This window comes from Charadrius vociferus, unplaced genomic scaffold, assembly GCF_000708025.1.
Source record: "Charadrius vociferus isolate BGI_N301 unplaced genomic scaffold, ASM70802v2 scaffold93, whole genome shotgun sequence".
Taxonomy (NCBI): Eukaryota; Metazoa; Chordata; class Aves; order Charadriiformes; family Charadriidae; genus Charadrius; species Charadrius vociferus.
In genome coordinates this window covers 420,143-443,969 of record NW_009647838.1, presented here as the reverse complement: position 1 = coordinate 443,969, position 23,827 = coordinate 420,143, and the positions used below count along the sequence as shown (strand labels likewise).

At 43.6% G+C, this 23,827-nt stretch overlaps 1 protein-coding gene across 1 annotated transcript; it reads right to left on the bottom strand.

The window, feature by feature from the left end:
- Window positions 1–13,902: 13,902 nt before the first annotated feature.
- Window positions 13,903–23,185, bottom strand: POLR1D (polymerase (RNA) I polypeptide D, 16kDa). The gene is made up of 2 exons (XM_009882826.1): window positions 23,115–23,185; window positions 13,903–15,265 (listed from the first exon to the last, which is right to left on the bottom strand). Exons 1-2 carry the CDS (start codon window positions 23,129–23,131, stop codon window positions 14,980–14,982), a joined length of 303 nt encoding a protein of 100 aa, XP_009881128.1. The 5' UTR covers window positions 23,132–23,185; the 3' UTR covers window positions 13,903–14,979.
- Window positions 23,186–23,827: the final 642 nt, after the last annotated feature.

Here is a 23,827-nt window from a genome sequence, read left to right as displayed (position 1 = left end):
AGATAATGCAATGGAGCAAGGCCAGCGTGAATCATGCCCAGGGCTGCACTTTGCTACCACAGCTCTGTGCAGGGGAGAGCGTTAGGCCTCCTTTCCTATCCCCACCCTCACACAGCCAGTCCTGAGGCCAGGACTGCCCTGAAGCCTCCGAAGAACTTGGGACATGGGCACAGGTCCCATGTATCCCACCAGCTCCTCTCCCAACTTCCCTGCTCCTGCAGCAGGGCTGCAAAAGGCTCCCAGACTTTTTGTGATGCATGTCTCCAACCTAGGACTCCACATTCGCTGAAGACTTCCAGCTCCATTTCAATACCAGCCAAAGTACTTAAAATCTGGCACATTGGGAAGGAGGTAAGAGAAGCCTCCCTTCTATGCAGCCAGAAGTGAAATGGCTTTTTTTCCCCCTGAAATATTTGCTAGAGGAGACAGTCACCCTGATCTTTCTCTCCCACTTAAGCTCATATTTATGAGCTTCCCTGACCCAAGACAGCAGCATGAAGCAGTTTGGTGGAGCCTCCTCATGGGTGCAGGTGATCTTCTGTAGTGCCTCGCAGCTGCCTGGAGTAGCAGCAAGATGGGGCGGGAGGAAGGAAAATGCTCCTAGCAACAGCAGCGAAGCAAAGACCTGGTCCTTGGTATCAGATCCTGCCCCAAGGAGAGAAGCTGCCTCGTGCAATATCAGATCATTAAAAAACTTCCTTTCCTCCCTTCTGATGAGATCCAAACCTTTCATTCCTACGTCATAAAAGGGGTTTCAAGTTAGACAGGTCCTGAAAGCTTTCTTCAGTGCTCGTGACTGAGGGAACAAAGAGGAGAACTACTTGGGATACCAGAGGGGCTGCAGTCTGACTTCGATGTTGAATTCATTGTGCACTCCACCTTGTAAACCAGAACTTCCTCAGTCCTGTGTCCTACTATCTTCAGGGTCCAATTCCTGGCTTTCCAGAGAGATGTTGGAAAAGCTGATTATGTCTGCAGTTATCTTTCTATCAACTTTGGAAATGAAATAAAATTGTTTGCTTCCATATAGAGACTGAAGCAACGATATAATACTCAAAATCATCCGTAACCAAATCTGGTGGTTCAAAGAGGGATTTTTCCTGCAATTGGTATGCTACTGCGAGATTCGGAATCTGTTTTGTTTTGCTTTTCCATTCCAGAGCAGATTCACAGCTGTGAGACTGGCGGGTATGTCCCATACTGCTACATGGATTCAGCCTTAACCAGGCTGGAGAGCAACCACAGCCATGACCTCTTTGAGCTGTTTGGCCACAGAAATGCCTGGACTGAGCTGCTGTTGCCCACCAGCTGACAGTCTCTGCAGTTACTTACCCAGCCAAACCCTGGGAAAGGCAATGCCCTGTGCCCGGGAAGCTCTCCAGCTCGCCCCGTGGTCCTGCCCTTCTCTTTGCAGACACTTCCAAATCACACCACTAAGAACCAGAACGGGGATTAGGATCACTGGCCACACAGAGTTCACCGATAAGACATTGAAAAATCTCTTCAGTCACATTTACTGCAGGATCAGCCTTTTTTCCCTCTCAAAAATAAATGAATTAAGCTGGTGTAGAATGAAGAGAAAAGAAAATCATGTACATTAGGATGATGGAGTGGCTGATCATCTTAAATCTCTGTTTTCCATGAAGCACCTGCTTTCAGATTGGAAAAGTTAAGTTTAATATTTAGCTATCTCCTTAAAGCAAACCGGATTGCAGCCCATGATTACCTCTTTAAATATGCTTAAGGACCTGGATCCAGATCACTCAAACCACAGTGGGAGCAAAGCCTAGGAGAAGCCTTAACATGCATGTGACTCCTTAACCCATGGAAGATCTTCCTCAAGACCAGCTCTACTCTGTACTGTCCCCTCGCTTTGTGCACAGAGGTGGAAAACCTAATGTGGGGACTTCTGAAGGGGTTGCCCAACATGTGCCCCTCTTCTGTATGTGCTACCCACCTGGTGGGTGGCACTGCACAAAGCCACGTCTGGGCTGGATGGCAGCAGCCCTGTATGTCTTGCCCATTGCATGGGCTGGCTCGCTTGAGACTCAAATCTGGCAAATGAATGTAGAAACTAAATGCAACACAGAATAAGCTTCAGATGTGAATCACATCCTCCTGCTCCATGGAAGAGCCCTTGTGCCATGCACAGGCAGCTGGCTTGGGGCAGGCACAGCTCTCTGCTCTGGGACTGGATGGGGCTGCAGTCCATCACCTGCCTTCTTAGTGCCCACAGCTACATAAACCAATTGTGTAACCACTTGTACCTAAGAGAATCACACATGATAAGGCAGAAGCATCTGGAAATACCACAAGATTCACCACTCTGACCGAGGACAGGATCTACCCATCCTAAAATACAAATTTTGCCCTGAGATAAATGCAGTTATCTCAAAAGGTCTCATATGCAACCCAGAGGAAGACTTTCCTCATTAACACAAAGCTGTCCACACCTTGCATTCTTGTGACCTCTCTGCTTTGCCAGTAAACCCATTTTCCCTTTTCATCTCTCCCTTCTCTTGCCCCATACAACCCCATTGGGAGAGACACTATTTAGAAAATAAACTTCATCATGCTATCACAGTTGACATTACTGTATTCTTTAAATATTTCCCTGTTTCCACCACCAGCAATTCTTCCTCTCCCCTGACAGCAGTTAAAAAACTTTAGGGAGTTGGCAAGCTTTTATGGTGTCCTTTGTCTACATACAGTGAAATCAATGCTATTGTTATCAATAGAAGTTGCACCTATAATAAATCACCAAAATACAATAATGTAACACTAGGATGCTTGGAGATACTCATAACTCCTTGGAGCTATTCAGAAGCCACCTAGACATGGTCCTGGGCAACCAGCTCTAGGTGGCCCTACTTGAGCAGGAAGGTTGGACCACGTGGTGTCCAGAGGTGCTTTCCAACTTCAACCCTTCTGTGATGCTAGGTTGAATGCTGGCCGTTATAATATTGCTAAAAACTCACTATGACATTGGTACACTAGTGTAAACGGTTTTCAGAAAGTAAAGATAGCAAGAATTGACAAAGGATGTTGAACTTTAAGGATAAGAGAGACTATAAAACAGCTTCACTTCTAATTTTCACCAGCGTGAATTCACAGTAACTCTTCCGATGTCTACGGATTTGCACAGATGTAACAAGGGAATCTTGGCCAAGTCCCACAGTTCTCAAATAAGAATATTTTTAGAGGTCAGTCAAATACAGGGATGCATGAAAACCTGTTGTTGTAGAAGACTTCACTTGCAAGCCATATCACATCATGCCTACTTATATTATTTGCAGAAGATTTTTTTTTTTCCACATGGCACTTAATTTGTAGGTTTTGCAAGCCCAAGCAATTAAAAATGTTGTATCAGAATGCAGCTGTTATCATTATGGTTGGACCTACAGACACAGCTCAGGTTTGGTGGGATCATTATCTTTTCTGCGAGAGAGTCATGATTCACTGGGCATCAATGGATGTTGGCCCACGGCCTCACCCTTCTTACAGTGTAGGAATTAGGATGGTGGGGGTATATGTTTGCCTTTAGGTTAGAAATATTAAAATCCCGAGGGTGGTGACCTTTGAAATAGGGAGGTAATATGTCTTTTATATCAAGTCCCAAATTTACTCTGAAACTTTATATAATTCCCAAATATGCTCTCCCAAATAAACTCCTGAATTTCCTTGTTTACAAAATACCTCCATGCAGTTCCCAGAACTGAGCGATAGGAAAAACTTATCAAAACAGTGCACCGCATGCTGTAATCTGCTTCTAGGGAGAGCACTGATGTGGCTCAGACCTTGTCTTCAAGGTAAGCACGTCGAAAATGCCAGTAAAATCTCAGTCTTCTTCACTACAGCTGTGGTATGAAGATTATATATGAAGATATGGCATCCTGGCCTGTATCTGGAATAGTGTGGTGAGCAGGACTAGGGAAGTGATCACCCCCCTGTACTCAGCACTGGTGAGGCCCCACCTCGAGTACTGTGTTCAGATTTGGGGCCCTCACTACAAGAAGGACAGTGAGGTGTTGGAGCGTGTCCAGAGAAGGGCTACAAAGCTGGTGAGGGGTCTGGAGGACAAGTCCTTTGAGGAACAACTGAGGGAACTGTGGTTGTTCAGCCTGGAGAAGAGGAGGCTGAGGGGAGACCTTATTACCCTCTACAACTACCTGAAAGGAGGTTGTAGAGAGGTGGGGGCTGACCTCTTCTCGCTGGTGACAAGTGATAGGACGAGAGGAAATGGATTCAAGTTATGTCAGGGGAGGTTTAGATTGGATATTAGGAAACATTTTTTTACTGAAAGGGTTATTAAACATTGGAATAGGCTGCCCAGGGAGGTGGTGGATTTGCCATCCCTGGAAGTGTTTAAAAAAAGGGTAGATGTGGTACTTAGGGACATGGTTTAGAAGTGGTTTTGTCAGGGTAGGTTGATGGTTGGACTTGATGATCTTAAAGGTCCCTTCCAACCTCAGCAGTTCTATGATTCTCTCATTCTATTACTGTGGGACACTGAGAACTCACAGTTGTACAGGGAAAATCAGCCCTGTTAAGCTCAAAATTTGTGCTATGAAATAGCAGTCTACTGCTGTTTCGTCTTACAAATTTTAAGCTTAACAGAGCTTAGAAGACACTTCCATCATTTTATCCTTTGCAGAGAAAAGGCTGCAGTGGGACTTAACTAAACCGCAGTACAATTCTTTACTGTGCTATTGCCTTGCCATGTACTTTAATGTGATGTAAGCACAAAGAAAGCCAAATAAAAACTCGCAGCCGACTCCTCCTCAGCAAGGTACATGGTCTACAGCTTCGTTGCCCCTGCTGATGAAGAAAGATGCTCAGACCAGATGCCTGACGGCACAGGAGAGGGGAAAAAAGAGCCTGCAGTAACCATGGCACGGCTGTAGCTGGCTCTGGCCCGGGAAGGGTTAAACGCTTTGTGGTGAGGTGGGACAAACTTCACTTAAACTCAATTCTGTGGCCAGCCCGATTGTTTTGACACCTGCACTATGTGAGGGATGGCATGGTCTCCTTTGTGGCGCATAATGGCACATCTTCATTATTGTTCTAATACTCTGAAAAAAAAAAAAAAACCAACCAAAAAAAACCCAACTCCCTAATCTTTCTGTGGTGCCAGTGACTGTTACAATGCTTTATTTTCCTCCTTGCTCTCTCTTCCCCTTAACCCGCTATTGTTGCCATAGCCACGATGGTGCAGTACTGCTGGTTCGGGGAAGTTTCTGTACTGTACCGCCCTGAGCTTATTGTTTAAATCTTTATTATTCAACTGTTCTGAAGATTTACATTTTTAATGGCTCATTTATGTAATCCCATAAATAAAGTAGCAGAAAAGCATCCCACACAAATGAGTGAATTGGGGTTTGAAAAAAGCTGCTGAAGCAGGTCACTCAGGGTCTCAGCTGCGGGGCCTTGATTGGTATCAGTGATATAGCCACTGTGGCAATGGACTTAAGACCACCCAGTCAGCCCCAAAATGGTGCATTACCAAGGAATAGTGGAATGGTGCTATAGTTCAATCTCCCCTATTTAGCAGGGAGCAGAGTTCTGCTGCAAAAACCATTTCAGCCTCAGACTCATTTACCTTATTGCTTTGACAGCTGCACCTCTCCCGCAGTAAAGTTTAGATGATTAGCTTTTCCCTCCTAGCAGCTGATGGCGATAGTTGGGTATTTTTTTTTCTCAACCAATATATTCCTGGGGCTGACAAATTCCCTCTAAAGAGACTGTGAATTCAAGCACCTGCCCAAAGAATTTGTTTTATAAACTGAGCGCTGAGATGGAGATATGTTCTAACAATTCACTTTTAAGCTTCTCCCCAGTGCTCCCCTCACCAGCTCCCTCCCCACACACAGATCCTTCACGAACTGTAAATCCTTTGAGCGGGGCGAGTGCATTTGTAGCCGCAGCCCTGCTAATGAAAGACGGGGAAGATATTTTGTTTCCTGTCAGTTCTCACACTCCAAAGCCAATTTTTAGTTGCTGTCCCAAAGAGCAGCCGCTGTGCATCCCGGGGACTCTGTCTGGGGGCATCCACCGCATCTCTCGAAGCATCCTGCTCTCGACGACAGGTACCAGTGTAAATTGGTCTGGTTTACCTCAAACCAGGACACCCACATCTCGCACCTTTATGCTACTCCACTGAGTCAGCAGGAGAAACCCACCTAACTCCAATCTTGGGTCTTCAGCACTGTCTTCGGTCGGTGCCACCATTGTCATGGTTTTGGCCCCACCAGCTAGCATCACCCCAGAGGGTGCCCAGGCTCAGCGTGGGCAGCTTGCCTGGGGCTGCCCTGCTTAAGGGACTGCAGACAGACAGACAGACATGAGCCGGCAGCCCCGGGGCTGGAGGACCACACAGATGTGACTGTAGAGAGCTGGTCCTCAGCATGAGCCCTCATCACCTGGACAGCTTGGGGCTCCACAGGCACTCGGGTCATGGCAAGACGGGGTAGCTGGGGCAGAAGAACAAGCTGGTGCTGCCTGAGAAAGGGACGTAGGACTGGCCACTCCTCCTGCTCACCCACAGGAGCTATCCTGGAGACCCCCATTGGTGCAGCACGTTTGGAGAACAGTTTGTGCTCCTATAAAATGGGTGGTGGGTGCCCCTGCAGCTGCAGAGGGGAACCTTGGTGGCATCACAAGCAGAGACCCTGCCATGGTGACCACCTACCCTGGGGGCTGGCAGTGGCTCATCCCTGCCAGTTCCCACCTCTCAGATTGTGACAACAGGTCACAACAGCCACCAGCCTGTCCCTGCCACAGGACAGCCTGGCAGGTCCTCCCGGAGAACTGCAGGAGCACACAGCACCGGAGGCAGCCCTATCCATCCTCCCTGGCTCTTCCCAAAGCTGCCAGGACCAGCGCCAGCCAAGGCACGGACTGCTGGACAGACAGCAACCACGCAGAGTCGAAAAGATGCGATGTGCTCCCAGCACCCAAACTGCAACATGTGGTCTGCCATTACCGAGACACATCAATCCTGCCCTCCTCATGCACAAGTATTTCAAGTGCAAAGAAACTACGCATTTTCCCCTAATTAAAGAGCAAAGCAGCTCTTTACAGAGGTACGCCCGCGTGAAGCTCTGCCGGCAGATAAACCGCAGCGGTCCACAGGCGAGGGGTGGCCGGACAATAGGTCTTCCTCAGTTTACCTGCTGGATCTCGTTCTGCCCGGCTGCGTGGAGCGGAGTCAAAGGAAGCTGCTCGGAGGCAGGGAGCAGGCAGCGACACAAAGGCAGGGAGAATACCAGCCAGCCCAAAGGAACAGTGGGGAAGCTGGTAATTGGGCCGTGTGTGTTTGGCTTTCGCCAGGCTAGCAGGTTTGTTTTTCCCAGGCTGGAGCCTAAGCTGAAAGAGACACGAAATTATTAAAGACCTCAACCTAGAAAGGAGAAAAAAGGAGGAAAAAGTTGGCAGAGGCGGCTGGAGGTGAATCTCGAGTAATGAGAGCGCGGTGGGGGCTCTCTGCTCCCTCCCGAGGGCGGAGGTGCCTGGGAAAATATTTTCAACGGGCAAAGAAAAATGAAGTTTAGGTAAATTCATTCCTGTGGACTTTTACTGCTAGTTTAACCCATTTCTCAGGCAGCAGGGAGCCTACTGGGCAGGATGCAATAGGTCCTGCTATGGAAAGGTAGAGCTGTGCCTTCCAGTCCCTTCCTTGTTGCAAGAAGATTCCTGCAGGGATCCAAGTCCAAATGGGACCCATTGGTGAGGCAGACCCAGAACCACCATCGGGAAGGGATCCTCCTGTGGCGGGGCTGATGTTTGATCCTTTCACCAGGCAGAGGTCACAAGGAGCTGTGTGTCTACCTGCGGGTCTATAGTGGTCCTTACAGGCAGGATGCGCGCAGGGGCTCAGGGCAGACCAAAACCCGCACGTGAGCAGCACACCTGAGCCGCTTCACCCTGCTCTGGCTTACCACCCTGCTAATGCCAGGTGTTAGCATGGAGGACTGAGATTCCTCACACATTTTTGCAAAGCACACTATAGATATAAAATTTTCCATAAGGTAACCAACCACCCTAAGTACAAGCCTGGTGATAAAGAAGGAAAATGCATGCATGTTCTTCCTTTTGGTTCAGGGAGAACCTGCCTTGAGCCTCATGGTCTCCATCTGCAAAAAAAGGTGATGGAAAATCAAAAGCAGCATGGCCAGTAGATCAAAGGAGGTGATTCTGCCCCTCTTGTAAGACCCAATGTGGAGTACTGTGTCCAGCTCTGGAGCTCCCAACATAAGGACATGGACTTGGTGGAGTGGGTCCAGAAGAGGGCCATGAAGATGATCAGAGGGCTGGAGCCTGTCTATGAGGAGAGGCTGAGAGAGTTGGGGCTGTTCAGCCCGGAGAAGAGAAGGCTCCAGAGAGACCTTATTGCGGCCTTCCAGTACCTGAAGGGGGCCTACAGGAAAGATGGGGAGGGACTCTTGATCAGGGAGTGTAGCAATAGGACAAGGGGTAACAGTTTTAAACTGAAAGAGGGTAGATTTAGATTAGATATTGGGAAGAAATTTTTTATTCTGAGTGTGGTGAGGCACTGGAACAGGTTGCCCAGGGAAGCTGTGGATGCCCCATCCCTGGAAGTGCTCAAGGCCAGGCTGGATGGGGCTTTGAGCAACCTGGTTTGGTGGAAGGTGTCCCGACCCATGGCAGGGGGTCGGAACTACATGATCTTTAAGATCCTTTCTAATCCAAACCATTCTGATTCTATGATTCTATGAAATTCTGCTGCTGAACAGGCAGTCATGAGGGCCAGGGAAAGCAGTCTCCAAATCACGAGCCCCAAGGGAAAAACGGGACAGGCAGGAGTTTGCTGGTGATCCCACACTGCTCTTCTGGCTTCTCTCCCCCTTTAGCCTACGTGTCAGTGGCTCGATGGAGACAGACAGAGGTGCTTCACCACTGCAAACCAGACCAGCTCTGCTGATGGCAGCACAACTTCACCGATCCATGCCAGATGAGGATTTACGTATTGACACGGTATCATCTGCTTTCCTTGGAGCCTATGCTTTCTCCCAGAGATTTATTTAACCAGAACGGTCTCCAGTGTGGGACATGAGGGGGGTCTTTGTGGCAGAGATGCCACACACAGTACCCTGCCGGGTCCTCAGGCACAGGGCTGGACCACGGCAAACTCCACCTGCCTCTCCTTTGGGCATCCCCCAGCTTAGTAAATTGACACCAGGAGAGAAAGGAGGTAACACTCAGAGTCAAACTCTTGTCTGGAGAGAACAAATTCCACCCTCCAAGGACTTTGCAAGTGCCTTCTCTGCACAGAGGGGTTCAGAGAGGCATTAACCCCCCAGCACCGGTGGAAGAGCATTAGAAACTAATCTAGCATTGACACGAAATCCCAGCAACACCGTCTCTCTGCTGCTTTAGCAACGCAGTGGATTAGGCTGAAAAGCAACATTTTAATTTAGGGTTCTGCTGTGGGCAGAGTTGTCCAAGTTTAGATATCCAGATTGACAATGCCAACTACTTTGCTTACCTTCCTTTTGGCTTTTGCTGCTACTCTGATGTCTGCTAATACGGCAGGGAGAGAAGACTGTATTTGTATATAATATATAGAATTCAGACAAAGGAATAGCTCACACAGAGCTTTGCTTTTCTTCATGTGTTATACTCCTTTCTTAATATTCTTAAACTTAAACAATGGCTCATTACCAGGAATTGTCTGTCGTTGCTGTTCCTGATGGATTTGCTGCTTGCTGGCATTTTTCTCTCTCTGAGACGTTTTGAATGACAAGCGTTGAGCAAACTTTCAACCCTCACAGGATGTTTTAAAAGACACAGGCAGTTCCTCTCCAGGAAAAGCTGGAGAATTCCGAAGACACAGACTCTCAAGCAGAATGCCCACCCACGTTTCCCAAAACCAGACTTTGGTTGTGTTTACACAACTGCTGTTAAGCTCCGTGTAATATTGCTCCTGAAGCACTTTCTGCAGTCTGTCCCCATTCCCATCCGTGTGCCCCAGGAAAGCAGAGATGGCTTGGGCGGGTTGTGGGTTTCACGGCGAGCAGAGGACCAGGGACATGCCTGGCTGGGGGTGAATGTGTGTGCTCCCACCAACGCGAGTAGGAGGATGGCAGAGAACAGCAGGATTCCCCTTCTGCTGCCCAGCAAGAGTCTCTGGGCTCTCTGAGGTTGTACTTTCAAACGTAGAATACAATTAGATTAGTTTTCCGCTGAGCTCTAGACAGCCTTTTCTCCCCCACACCATTAAAGATGCCATTGCCTTCACTTTCTGACAAAGCTTTGATTTTTACCTTTGTGACTGGAGTGTCAGACCCTTCAAACACCCTTTTTGTGACCACGTCCCAGCCCGTGATGACACTGAAACAGCAGAACACGAGCCTGTTTGTCATGCCATACTCCAGACCGTAACGGTGTTTCATGGGCAATACAGTGTCTGAGGTTATCAACATGAGGCTGCGATGCGATTTTCTCAAAGCATCCCTACATATCTATGCTGGGTACTCCTACATCGCACATCCCCATTTATAGAGAAGAAACTAAGCCCCGATCTGCCCTGCTCAATGCCAAAGCCGCGGTGGCCATGGCTTGTCCACATCCACAGTCAAGGCTTGTGGCAGTGCTGCCTACTGGGCCTGGAGGCCACAGGGCTGCACAAGCCTGTGGGACATTATCAAACACGGCCATACTGCGAAGCTGATGGCCATCTGCAGAGCAGCCAAGAGGACAGAAGGTGGGTGAGAAACACAGCCTATAGCGCTTATGACCATGCAAAACCTGTTCTTTATGGTACAGACATCCAGAGCAATGAGAAAACCCACCTAAGATCCTACGAGGAAGCTGTAGATGGGGAACTGAACTCATCTCCGGAGACCTACACCAATATTACAGGCCACTGCATCCCCTCTCCAGGGCACCACGCCACTTCCCACACAACGCCTGTGCAGTTAGCTGTATGCGATCGCAATATAAAAGACATGGGACCCTCTCAGGAGAACTTCACAGAACTTGCACCATTCCTTAGCCTCAAGTATTTGGCTCAACACTCCAGTCGTAACACGAGGCTCATAATTTTGGGTAGCGGTGAATACTGTGTGAACAGCATTTTCATGTAGAAATAGCATATACTTCTTGCTTTCCCTTACAAACAAAAGTTTATTTTTGTTGCATACAGATGGAGATTGAGTATTTTGAGACGCAATATAGATGCAGCCTTCTAGAAGCATTTTATAAGGTGTGGGGGTAACGGCTTGCGAGTTACTAAAACCATGTTTGGTAAATTTAGAGTCTAAGCAATACTGAACTGATGTAAATAAGGAAGGTACATCCACAGTGTTCATTTGAGACTTTGAGAGGCTGCTAAATATTTGGCATAAAAGTATTTGAGTTTTTTTCTGTCTTAAGACCATCCTATCTGGAAATGATGGTGTGAATATATATATAGTTTGCAAAACTTTTAAGGCTTTTTTTTTTTTTTTAATTGGAGCGATGCCCTCTTTAATATTTACTCTTGACTATTTCCTATTGACAGTCACTAAAACAAAGAATGCGTATTAATGCAGACAAGAGCTTCATTCATAGAGGGTGAGCTACAACAGGATTATTTGCAAGTGCAAAGATCACTCACATGAATAAAGATTTGGTGGATCAGTGACTCTACTGATAAAATGAATAAAATCCTTCTCCAAACACAATCCAAATATGTTTTCTTGCTACTTAGCCAAGCAAGTCTACTTTTGTGTTGTTCCAGTTTAATTAACTGAAAACACATAATTATTAATGAGCGCTCCGATAGGGCAGGAGAGGAAACATGCTTCTCAGTGATCAACTTGCAGCCACAACACAAAACCCAGTTCTGTTTGTGCAGGAAAAGCAACCCCCTCCTGCTACATTATTCCATTGATCTACAAACATTTACATCTCCTTTGTTGACTAGTTTTCTGTAGAAATTTCATAATCGCTAAGGAACGCTCTTACAACTGCACCTCAAGAAACTTCTGTGAAGTAAACTTGGATCAGTCTGAAAAACAGAGTCTATTTTTGCCTAAGTCGTGTTATACATCAAATCTGTTGGGCTTTTCTTGGACGTTCATGATTCATTGTAAATAATTCAAACTGGATTTACAAAAGAGAAGAGGCTGTACAATGAATGTAAAAACTGCACGTTACCATATCCCTGACAGTCAAAACTAATGGAAGTATTTCACAAAGCCCAGTCGTAACATGTTTTCTCCTCCTCTTCCACATGGTTTTGTGATCTACACTCAGTATCAGGTTAATGAAAACGAACATTTTGAGGATTTCTGTCCAATGTAATCATAAATTCTAATTAACAAGTTCTTGTGGCTACAGCAAGAGAACGCTCTCAGCTGAATAACCTCTGTTACCCATACAACGTGCACTTAAACTAAACAAAGACAACATTAGTAGTTCACTGTTAAACAAGAAACACCTCTGAAGGATCACTGCAGCAACATGAACGTAAGGTGCATTCCCGTCCCATGTGAGTAACTGCAACACACTACTACAGGAAGCTAAGACCAAGATCACACTGTTTATTTATTTATCTATTGATTTATTTCAAGGACAAGGCACTTTTATGAGTAACAAGCGTTCCGAGTTACAGCAGTTAATAACACATTTTGAAAAGTCACATTCATCTAAGTTTCAGGGTTTAAATTCCACCTTTAAGATACCTTCTAAACATGATGCTGTTGCTGCACAATAGGAGCAACTGCAGACACAATACAAACCTGACTTTTTGCACTCAATTTTTTGTTAAAAAAAGTGATCAGCAGGTGAAGATTTGCCTTAAGAATGGTTAATGAGCAACAGTTTTCCGTGTTTATTATTATGACTTATCAAAGACATCAAAAAAAATATGGAATCAACCAATGAAAAATTAGTAATTCACATACATTCTGCAAGTCAGAAAAAAGTGAAATTAGATCTGAACCTACCACCACTGACAAAGACAGGCTTTCTCCAGCTATCTGGTTTAGGTCATGTCAGATCCTCGAGCTGAGCATTTCCAGTATGGAAGCGCTCTCTATCAACAATCCACTCATTTTGAAAGCATACTCTAATCACTTTCCCCACCTGAAAGCCTGGCTTAAATTAATGCAGACTCAATAGTAGCACTTATCCTAAAGGTGTGTTTGAAGAGGCCTGAGTGTGGAAAGTTCTCAGGACACCATAGTATTGCCGCCAGACAGACCAGCAAGAATTTATGGGGATTTGTCCTGCGGAACATCTCCAGCCCTAACCCCAATCAATGGTGAAGTGAACTCTCTGCTGCAAAGCCACATCCGTCCAGCACTGTCCCTGCAGCCCCGCCAGCATGGGAGGTGCTGTCCTTCCAAAAAGGATTATTGAGGAGAACACAACTGGTGTCCCGCAAAATAAGGAATACAAGCAACATCTGTTTATCTAAACCAAAGAGAGTCCTATATTCACCAAAGATACTACTTTTTCATTGATCCTACTTAGAAAATTTCCCATGATTTGAAAGGCTGGCACTTCTGTTCTATTGCTATGGTTCCTGCAGGGAAACTAACAGCAACTCCTCAGTGGAAATGTAAAAGTATCCCACTTTGTTGGATACGCAGACCCTGGCAGCCACCAGTGCACTCAACGCCTGCTCAGCAACCTTCTCATGACTCAGAAAAGCAATTCCCAGCTCACACATCAAAATTCAGCCACGGCAAATCTCCAATTCGCTCTCCCCATCTCCTAGCTAACTTGTTTTTTCTAGGAGAGACAGGGAAGTATAGCAAGACGAGCTATAGATAAGCCTATAGGTGGCACTCTTGGCCTGACACAACACTGAAGGACCACGAAGCACCGGTCCTCCTTTCCCTTAGAGGACCTTGTCACATAAAACACATTAAAAGTATTAATTACACAAAGCACTTTTGATGAACATTTTCAATTTTATTGTCAACACACTTAAAAACGGAAACCTATGTTCAAAACAATTATTTCTGAGAATACTGAAATACAAAATATTTCACGCAAGTTTGTTACTGTAACACAAACAGAACTGAGACGCAGAATATGCCGATGTGTATTACATGTGCTCCGAGTCACAAGTTTAAGAACTGTACCACTACAGAACTGCCACACAGGTTTGGAAAGTGAGCGTTTGACTGTTTAAGTATCACCTCTGCATTTCTAGTATTACACATTTACTTGGAAACTTTCTAGCAGTGGACAGAGAACATGATAACTTTATCTTCAAGGTTTGTTTTGAAAGCACCATGACAACAGACTGTTCAAACTACTTCCTTACAAAGGGAAGTCTAAACAGAGACAATTATTGCAGTTATGGCTTTTTAGGGGTAATGTTTATTATTATTTATGACAGGTTTGTGAATATACAATAACAAGCAAAATCAGTATTTCCTGGTAGTTCCTCCAGTGCTGCCCATTTTAAATTTGTTCTTTTTATACTAAAGAAAGCAAACTCTTATATTCTATACAAAATGCATGTGCTTGGTCAGACAATGACCAGCCTTCTCTTCTTCTAGGTTCTGTAAAACTAAACTAAGCCAAACACGCAAAACTTCTTTATTGGTTAGCAGCAAAGAAGTTCTGCCAACTTTACACAATAAATAGATTTCTGCTTAATTTAAATTTATTTCCAGAAGAGTGACATGACTAAACGAGTTGTATCAGACAGTGACACACGTATCACGCTTCGTCACCAAGACCCTAAGCTTAGTCAGCAGGGGAGACAGATACGGAGCAAAGGGAAAGGAATGTCTGTTCTAAAACAACTGAAACATTTTTGCTGCACTTTGCTTTTCTCTTAAAGGTCCCAAAGAAAAGTTTTCTAAAGCTACCTCAAGGTTACTTCTCACACAAGCAACTCGGTTCAAAATTCAATTTCGAACAGCATCTTTTCCTGAAAGACTGAGACATCCCTGCAGTCCCACACTTAATGACATTCCTGGCTTCTAACACCACACATTCGTCACTCCCCTCCCCTCATCGTTTGCTTGATCGCTTTTCATGCTTATCCTTTGTGTGCTGGTTCCTGTTACGGTGCCTCGGAGGAGAGTAGCTGACTCTCCTTCTGGACTGAAAGCTGGGCGTATATGGGTGAATTCTGCGTTTCTTTGGTTTTTCTTCTTTCCTGCTTTTGTTTGGCTCAGGCTCCTTACTGTCTTCCTTTTGCTCACGTTCCTGATCTTGTTCTTTTTGAGACGGTAACGTGTTTTTGATGGTATTAATAAGAAATCTTTTATTTGTACCAGCAAGAGGACATTTCAACCTGCAAAGACATTGAAAAGTGATCAAAAGACAAGATAAAAACATCCTGAAACGAGTCTGAGATTTTAACTACAAGAATTTTAAGACAGGTTTGTGCTTTTGGCTTTCCTTGCATGCCACCTAGTGTAAACTCTCAGTACAGAAAGATATGCTCAAGGTTGTCTCGACTCTCCTTTTATCTTACTCTTCACAGGATGAAAATTATTTTACTTCAATACAGTCAATACAGTGAAAAAACCCAGGATTTTCACCTGGTAGTGCACGCAGGGGGAAGCGGAGGATGACAATATATTTTAAGCTCGACAGTGCTTAACTTAGGTATTCAGGAATCAAATATTTAATAACATATTCTAAGTCAAATTGGAATGGTTTACAAGATCACAAGCTACTAAAGACAGCGTTATTCAATGAACTGAGATATTTAGAAAGCAAAGGATACACTTGCATGAACCCAAACAGCTGTAGTAATAAAACAGACATGAGACACACTGATTTTAATTTATATTTGGCAACCAACCAAAGTATTTTATTTCTTTTTCTTAAACAGAAAGGATACTTATCCAACTTTTTTCCATTGCTTCTGACTTTCTCCTCTTGCAGCTTAACACTTTCACACATAATTTATCAGCTAGTCTTAGTAAAATAAATAAAATGCAGAGTACTGGTTTATCTTGTTGGTATCAGTTGTACACTACTTATTCCCAACTTATAATCTCTTGAAGAATGGAATGAAAAAAAAAAACAAGTTTCAATTTTTTTCCTGCTGGTTTTCTTGACAACATTTTTGTGTCTGCATGCTAATGGAGAAGTTACAGGATTACTTAGAAAAAGCTGAGCTGTTGGAGATCACAGTGACTCCATAGATGATTCAGTAAGGGGCAAAGAATCCCAACTCCACAACATTAAGATCATCTATTCTACTTGACTATTTTGTCTAAGTGTAGAAACTATACCCTGACCATTTAAAAACCTTTGACACCTCTGAATAACCAGAGGTGTCAGAATAACAAGAAAATTGTATCAAAGATCATGTCTGATTACTTAGCATACTTCATGACTTTCAACTGGATCTGGCATGTACTGTGATGTTTGCTTCAGGTCTGCCTACTAAGCATTACTGATAACTGTTCTTGTCCTAAATTCTCAAAGAACTTATAAGAGTCATTTTGGAATTAAGCAGCCACATTGTTTATTACACTAGGTATTTCTTGACACATTTCTATAGCACAAATAGTTTTACAGTTTTCTAAACTTTCTGCATGTAAATCTATACTGTTTTACTCAAATCCTGGTTAAAAAAAAAAAACCAAAAAAAAAGAAAAAAGGTCTAGATCTGTATCTAGTATAGCTGTTTTGTAAATTAGGGAGATGGTATTTATCCATTAACTTCATTACCCAGTAAAAATACAAGGGTAATATGTGTCAGTGGAATAGGCTTTCTACTTCAAGCTACATCAGCTATGAACATGGTGCTGAACACACCATGGCACAGGTTACACTCAAGACATAACACAAAACAGCCAACATTTAAGTCCTCTGTATGTCTTATGCCAGCATTAAACCATTGTACCTCAACATTTCCTACCAAGGAGGGCAGCTTCCTCTAGGCTGCATCCAGGCAAAAACTATTTCACATTTTTCTCCTTCCTCTTGCTTTTTCTTAAGAGCTAACGCATTGATTAAGCACTAATACATCTATAGCACCAGAATGAGACAATCTGCCCTAAATAAATTCACCTTGCTTAAGTATTTATTTCTTTTTGGCACTACGAGTGCTGCCTGAGCTATACTAAGAATGAAAACAGATGAGAAATGCAGGGCTTCAGCGTTAGCTAAGAGATGCCGTTAGCTCACCATCATACAGCAATAAAAGCGAGCCACCAGGCTTTCACAGAGCAGCAGTACGTTACGGCCCTGAAGAGAAACATCAGTCCTTAGTTTTACTGACCTCAGACTTCAAAGCAAATTCTACTTTTAAGTCTTAAAGGAAACAAGAGGTATGGCACATGCTACATTACACATGCACTCACACAAGCCTGTAATGTTTACATATATCCATGGTACATATGGAACCGTGAAGATGAAAAGTGGACTGTATTAATCCACTGGTATCTCTGACAGCGTTTCTAACGGTGAGAAACTTCTACAATACTTCTACAGCTGACCTCCCCGAAGGCAACCCTTTGGCTTGCTGTAGGTCTCACAGAAGCATAGGATGGTTTAAGTTGGTTGGGACCTTAAAGATCATCTATAGTTCCAACGCCCCTGCTGTGGGCAGGGACACCTCCCACTAGACCAGGTTGCTCCAAGCCCCAGGTCTGATCCTGCAACGCTCACTTCCATGACAGCTTTGCCCTCAATGTGGGTTCTGAAAGGCTGAGAGGGAAGCTCAGACCATGCAAGGGGGAATGCAACACTGCTGACTAGTTAACAGTAACACAGATTTTATTTTTTTTTTTATTTTTTAAGAAAAACAAAACATGTTAAAAGAATATTAAAGTTCCAAACTGAAGTGTGTCTTAAGCAGGACTGCAGGCGTGACAAAAGCAAGCACACAACCTGCAATTCTAGAGCAGTCTTGTCTACAAAACAGACTCCAGTTCTGTAGCAATGTATTCGCTCAACGTAGGGGTTCACTTTTTGCTTCGTATGCTCCAAGAAGCTAAACCAAGTTATTTTTACCCACAGAACCTCATCGGCCCCTGCAGAAAAGTCCCGTGTACCCCAAAATCTCTCCACTATGCAATGACAAAGTGTCATCATTGCATTTTGAGCAAGAAAAAAGGATTAAATCCATTGTTGTGAACTTAGGTCAAATCTTAACTCTACTTCTGACATTTTAAATCAACATCTGTGCAATAACACAGAATTTCCAGCCAACACCTGCCATCACATAGCAGACCAGTTCAGTGCAGAAGTGCGCCTTACAAGTTCTCAACAGTAAAACATGCTGACACCATTTAAGACAAAAGTGTGCAGTGCCATGCACCACAGTCTTTTCTCTGCTGAGTAACTGGACACATCACACAGGCTTGGCACAGTCAGCCTCAGCATGCAGCGTAAATCGGATCTTTCCAAGAAACAGAGTTCATTATGCATGAACTTACAAGTACATCCTTACCACTTCCAAACTGCCATGGAAAATACAGTACTCAGCAGAAGAGTGACCAAAGGCCAAAAAAAAAAAAAGCAGCTAGAGGTTGTTTTGCCAAGCCAACCAATCCAGGCTGTTAGCCTTTCACAGGAGATCTCACAAAAGAGGACGCATGGGATGACACAGCAAGCTTTTATGTATGGTGTTGGCAGCTGATACAGCTGGCATGACTTTGGATGGGAACCTGTGCTCTGATCACAAGATTTTAACAGATATCCTTTGCAACCTCTGTCTGTACCCTGTTTCTCCTCCTCCTCACATTCAAATGAAAGAGATGTAGTGGAATCACATTGCAGTGTTTCTGCACAGTCATGCAACACCGATTCAAAGATAAGATGCAATACAGCATTTTGCAGTTCAGTGTTCTTAAAGTCTTCAGCCTCATCTGCATTATTTTGTATTCTGCAGTACTTCTGACTAACAGATTTGATATTGAATAGAAAGTTATATATAGGAATGAGAGCAATTTTAGGATTGCTTTACAATAGGGCTAAAAATTATTGCTTTCAACATTTATCTGCTTTTTGCAATTTCATCTGGTCTTACAATGCAGAGCTGAACAAACCATACCAAAATATCTTGTTTTCCGTATCTTACTTTAGGTAAGCTTCTAAAGTAAGCCGAGAAGATTATATTCAGTTCAGCCTTAGCTCACTTGCTACCAGCATCTTTGAAGACCAGACCTATACACTGGAGAAAAAAAAATAGCCTCTAGAACTTGTCCACACAGTATCTTTTGTGGCATTTTAACCACCTTTCTCAGTTAAAGCAAAACAACCTTTTAAAATAGGACCTAACCCCACTGCTGTAAGAAGCTTATGAATTATGTACATAGGACTGATAAAACCACTTAAGGAAAGCTGAGCTTTTAGCTTGACTTCACCTAGATACACAATGGAAATCCCAATACCTTACAGCTTTATTCCATCTGATGAATCACGGATACATTTATCTAATAGTTTCAAATGTTCTTACATTATTTGTCCACAACTTCCCATCCTGGATCCCCATCTGGTCCTTCAAGTGTTAACTTTCCAACAGCTGCTCTGATGTCTTTTCTCATCTCAGAAGTTCTGGCATCACAGCAGCGTCACTGAGATTTAGCCACAGATTCTGCTCTCTTTTGCTCCATGTTTCCAGGATTAAGACACCTTCAGAAGAGGATCCTCCATTACCCTTCTCATAAATTTTCTTACTTGTTATTAGCTCCACTAAAGCTTGAACCAGACACATCATCAGCAGGATCTACATTATGTGGCATCATAAGGATGTAGGAGACCCTCAACAAGAATCACTATGGCCAGAAAGTACACACAGAAGGAGCATTGCAGGAACTAGAAATACTGCAGTGTTGACAGCAAGAATCTTGAGGACATCCAAGGAACAAGTCAATACTTGAGAAATATATAAATACGAATATCCAGTATTTCTTGGATTAATTTGCCATGGACCTAGCCACTGCCAATCTAAGCAGTCCTGTGAGCACCGAGGGCAATGATCTTACACTCTTTACCAAATAAGAGCTCAGGCAGCCCATTGGCAATAGTGACAGCTGCTCCATGTTCAGAGAGTCTCTAGCCTGCTATCACCACCAACCTCCCTATTTGGGACAAGTCTTCCTTCTACTGCCATGTAATCCCTACACGTTGCAGCACCTACCCGTGTCATCCATAGCAAACTTGTAAGGCAACATAACACTGGTAAAACATTCCCAAACTGGACGAAATACTAACAATGCTGTCCCATATTTCAAGTCTGAGTCTTTGTATCAGAGACTGTGGGCTAAAGGATGACCCCTTGGTACATTTTTTTTTTCCCTGTACCTGTCAGCTATGCTCACTTGGATGCTTGCAACTTCCCCACACACCTCCCTTTAACCAATCCTGTCAAATGCCACTGACTCCAGAAACGTATTTCCCAGTATCCAAGTGGAATCAGCGAAGTATGAGCAGTAGCAGCCTCTGCTTCTCCTTACCGAAAGACAGATGGCAGAACAAATCTTTTCTTCATAGGCTGAGTTGCTTCAACTATCCAGTGCCAATGCAGGATTGATGGCCTTACACTAGATGTCTCCAGGGTTTGTGCATCTCTTCTCCAGGACTCCTCTGACAAAGGGCTGAGGAAATCCCAGAAGTCCTCATGAAACACACCTGTAAGCATTTTGAGTTTGGCAAGGAAGGAAGGTTTTGTGTTTTACCTGTTAAGACTATGCTTTTAGACAAGTTGGTGATGATCTTGTCTCTTCTCTTCTAACAGTTATGCTTTCCTGGATTTGGTCTACTAATACACATTTTCATGAAGTAACTTTTCTGCTCATTTCATTTGGCATCCACAAAGCTCAGAACAGCAGCTATCTTCCTCTCAGTAGTTTACAGTTGCAAGGTTACATTTCAGTCCTAGATGTAATAAGCCCTTCAGGATTTGCTCCATTTTGCTGGAGTGGGATACTCAACTGAGCATAGTTAAGTTTCCTCCCAAATATCTTACTGGTTTTCTCATCTCCCAGGTATATATGCAATACCTAGTTGCTGGGCTAGTTCAGAAGGACCAAAACAGCACAAGGGGCACGAAAAATATTCAAGGGAAGATAGCAGTGGCAGCTTCTGTCTGCTGTTTTGTCTCTTGACCTTGCACAACTAGACATCAAAGACTTATTGGGAGTCTGCCTGGGAGGGGATTTATAGCTTCCTTACGACCACACACACAAGCTGTATGCTAGCCTATGCCAAACTCTACAGCATCAGATTTGTGATAAATGGGATTACTACCAGTTTCTCCAAGGATAAATTCAGAGAGGGGAAAATCCCTAGAGAAGTATCATATACAAAAAAAATAATCATTTCTGAGAGCAGGATAACCTGAGCTGCAGACTGCCTGAAGCTGGGATAGTACCTTGAGGAAGCACTGCTACTTTCTTGTATTTTCCTTCCTCCGTTTCCTAGACACCGGGTATTGGCCACTGATGAAGATGGGGCATCACAGCGATGGATCCTTTGTTTGACCCAGTGTAGCTATTCTCATGTTCCTCTGCAGTTGAAAGGATCCTTACTTCAGCAGTCTCAGTTCAGAATATCACCAAGCCAATCCTTAGGTCAACAGTCTTCCTCTGCCTGAAGCCTTCTTGACAATCCTCTCCTCCTACACCTTTAACGCAACCCTGAACTAGCCAGACACTATTTCACTCTAGTGCAATATGCAGCTGTTCTGGAGAACAGGTCACCTTTGGCTATCCCCTTCTCTGGCAGGCCTCGGGCATCAGGCTTTAGCAAACCGCGTGTTACCCCGAGCTGATCATCATGGCCAGCTGAGGAGGACCACCACTCTTTTACAGACAAGGGATAAGTAGTAGCCGGAGCCAGCAGCAGAAGCCCATACACGCTCCTGGCAGGTATTCCAGACTGCTCATGCGGCACCGAAGTTGCACAGGGACACTTGGTTATCTCCCAGCTGAAATCTTTAGTCTCCACACCTGCAATTAACTTGCAAATTCACAGTAACTGGATGCATGCAACACTTCATGGTGCTAATTATCTGCACTGATTTACCTGGCCATTTGGCAAGGCTGGCAGGGTAAAAGCATGCTGTATCAGCATAGCTATAACCCCTCTAGGGGATTAAACCAATTTAACCATATTAACATAAAGGGTATAAACTGCATCCCTAGCAGAAATACTGGATGAAATACACAAAACCCCCAAAACTTGTTTAGAGAATATAAAGGATTAACTGTTTTCAGCAAGACACTATTTTAATCTCTTCAGGGCTACTAAAACAAACATGGCCAAGAAATCAGCTGAGAACTTCATTAACCACGCAGGCTTATCTTTTACTGCTGTTGATGGAGGAAGCCAAACCTTATCTACAAATGAGTTTAACGCAGTCAACTGGTGCACTACTTGTGTGAACATCCCTAGATCTGATAGCTTGTTATCAGTCAGATACATTATTTTAGGATGAATGACTCTTCTCAGCATGTTATTACTTCTCCAATTACAATTACATGCATAACATTCCATGATAATCTAGCTGTAAAAACTGAAATACTGCATTGAAGAATTAATACTGTATTTCACTTAAGATTTAAATACTATGATTCTTTTCTCACTTGCTATACAAATTAGACCCTGGGGTTTAGGGCTTCTTTTTTTTTTTTTTTTTAAAGTATTAAAAATACCTCCTTCCAAAATTGAATTATACCTTGAGTTCATTTTTGGCTGCAATTTACAGACGGATTCTCTACTAAAGGATCATTTATTATTTTTATTGTTCTAAGGGTTTAGGTTTCTTTGTCAGGCTATGAATTCTTTTAACTCAAACAGAATCTAACCCAGTAACATGTGGCCAGTATGTAAGTATATGCATGCTGAAGCTACCCAGTATTTTAAAGATTCACGAGGTTCCAATCCAAACTTTGCAATTCCATCTACTGTAAGGAAACACTATTACAGAAGCTACTACCAGATTTCTAATTGCTTTGACTTCAACACATTCAGTCAAGCAATTTCATGCAAGGAGAATTTACTTCAACTTCTTTATTATCTTGACTGAAATTTTTGCCCAGACAAATTAATACCTGGATGAAGACAAATTATTTACACATGAAGCAAACTAAAAGGTAGAGACTTCTGCCACGCATTAAATGTAAAATTTATTTTGGCATCGGTCATAGCATTCATTTCCTCTTGGCACAACTTACCAACCCATAGCTCCCATTGTTTCAGCTCTGGTTCTCCCACGTTTTGCTTCTTTAAGTAACTCTTCCACAGCCTTCCTAGATGAGGAAAAGAAAAAGAGTTACTACTTGAACACAAGAACTTGTAACTGTATGCACTTCTGCAAATAAAGGGGAGAGCTTCTTCACTGTAATGAATTAAGCAATAAAGAAGCTATGAAAATCAGCTTGACTTTCTTATTAAGATAATTCAGATTCCTATGCACCAAGATTAAAATAAACATTCTAACATATTAAAAGCAATTAAAGCTGTTACAAATACAATTGCAATACTAATTGAAGAGTAGAAATAAAGTGTGTAAAACCAGTGTACTACACTGAAAAACATAGTTCCTATCATTTCACCGTGGGAATGCTCTTGCCTGCTGTCACTTCACTTTAGTTCTTCCTAAAGCCTTTCAACCACAGCAGACCTATTTTGAGCACAGTTAAACACCACCAGTAAAATTGCAAGCAGTCAGATGACAGTAAAATCACTGCAACTACCAGCTGTCAAACTACACTAGCTTTGTGTAACAGCGGAAGAAAAGAGCTCATCTTTGTGACTATGATCCACCACCATCCAAAATTACCAATTTACCTTATCAGCACCTTGTAGAACAAACTGGCCAGACTAAAGCAATTAAATAACTGTGCTCACATAAAAATTCAGGGAGTGCAAATTACGCAAATTATAG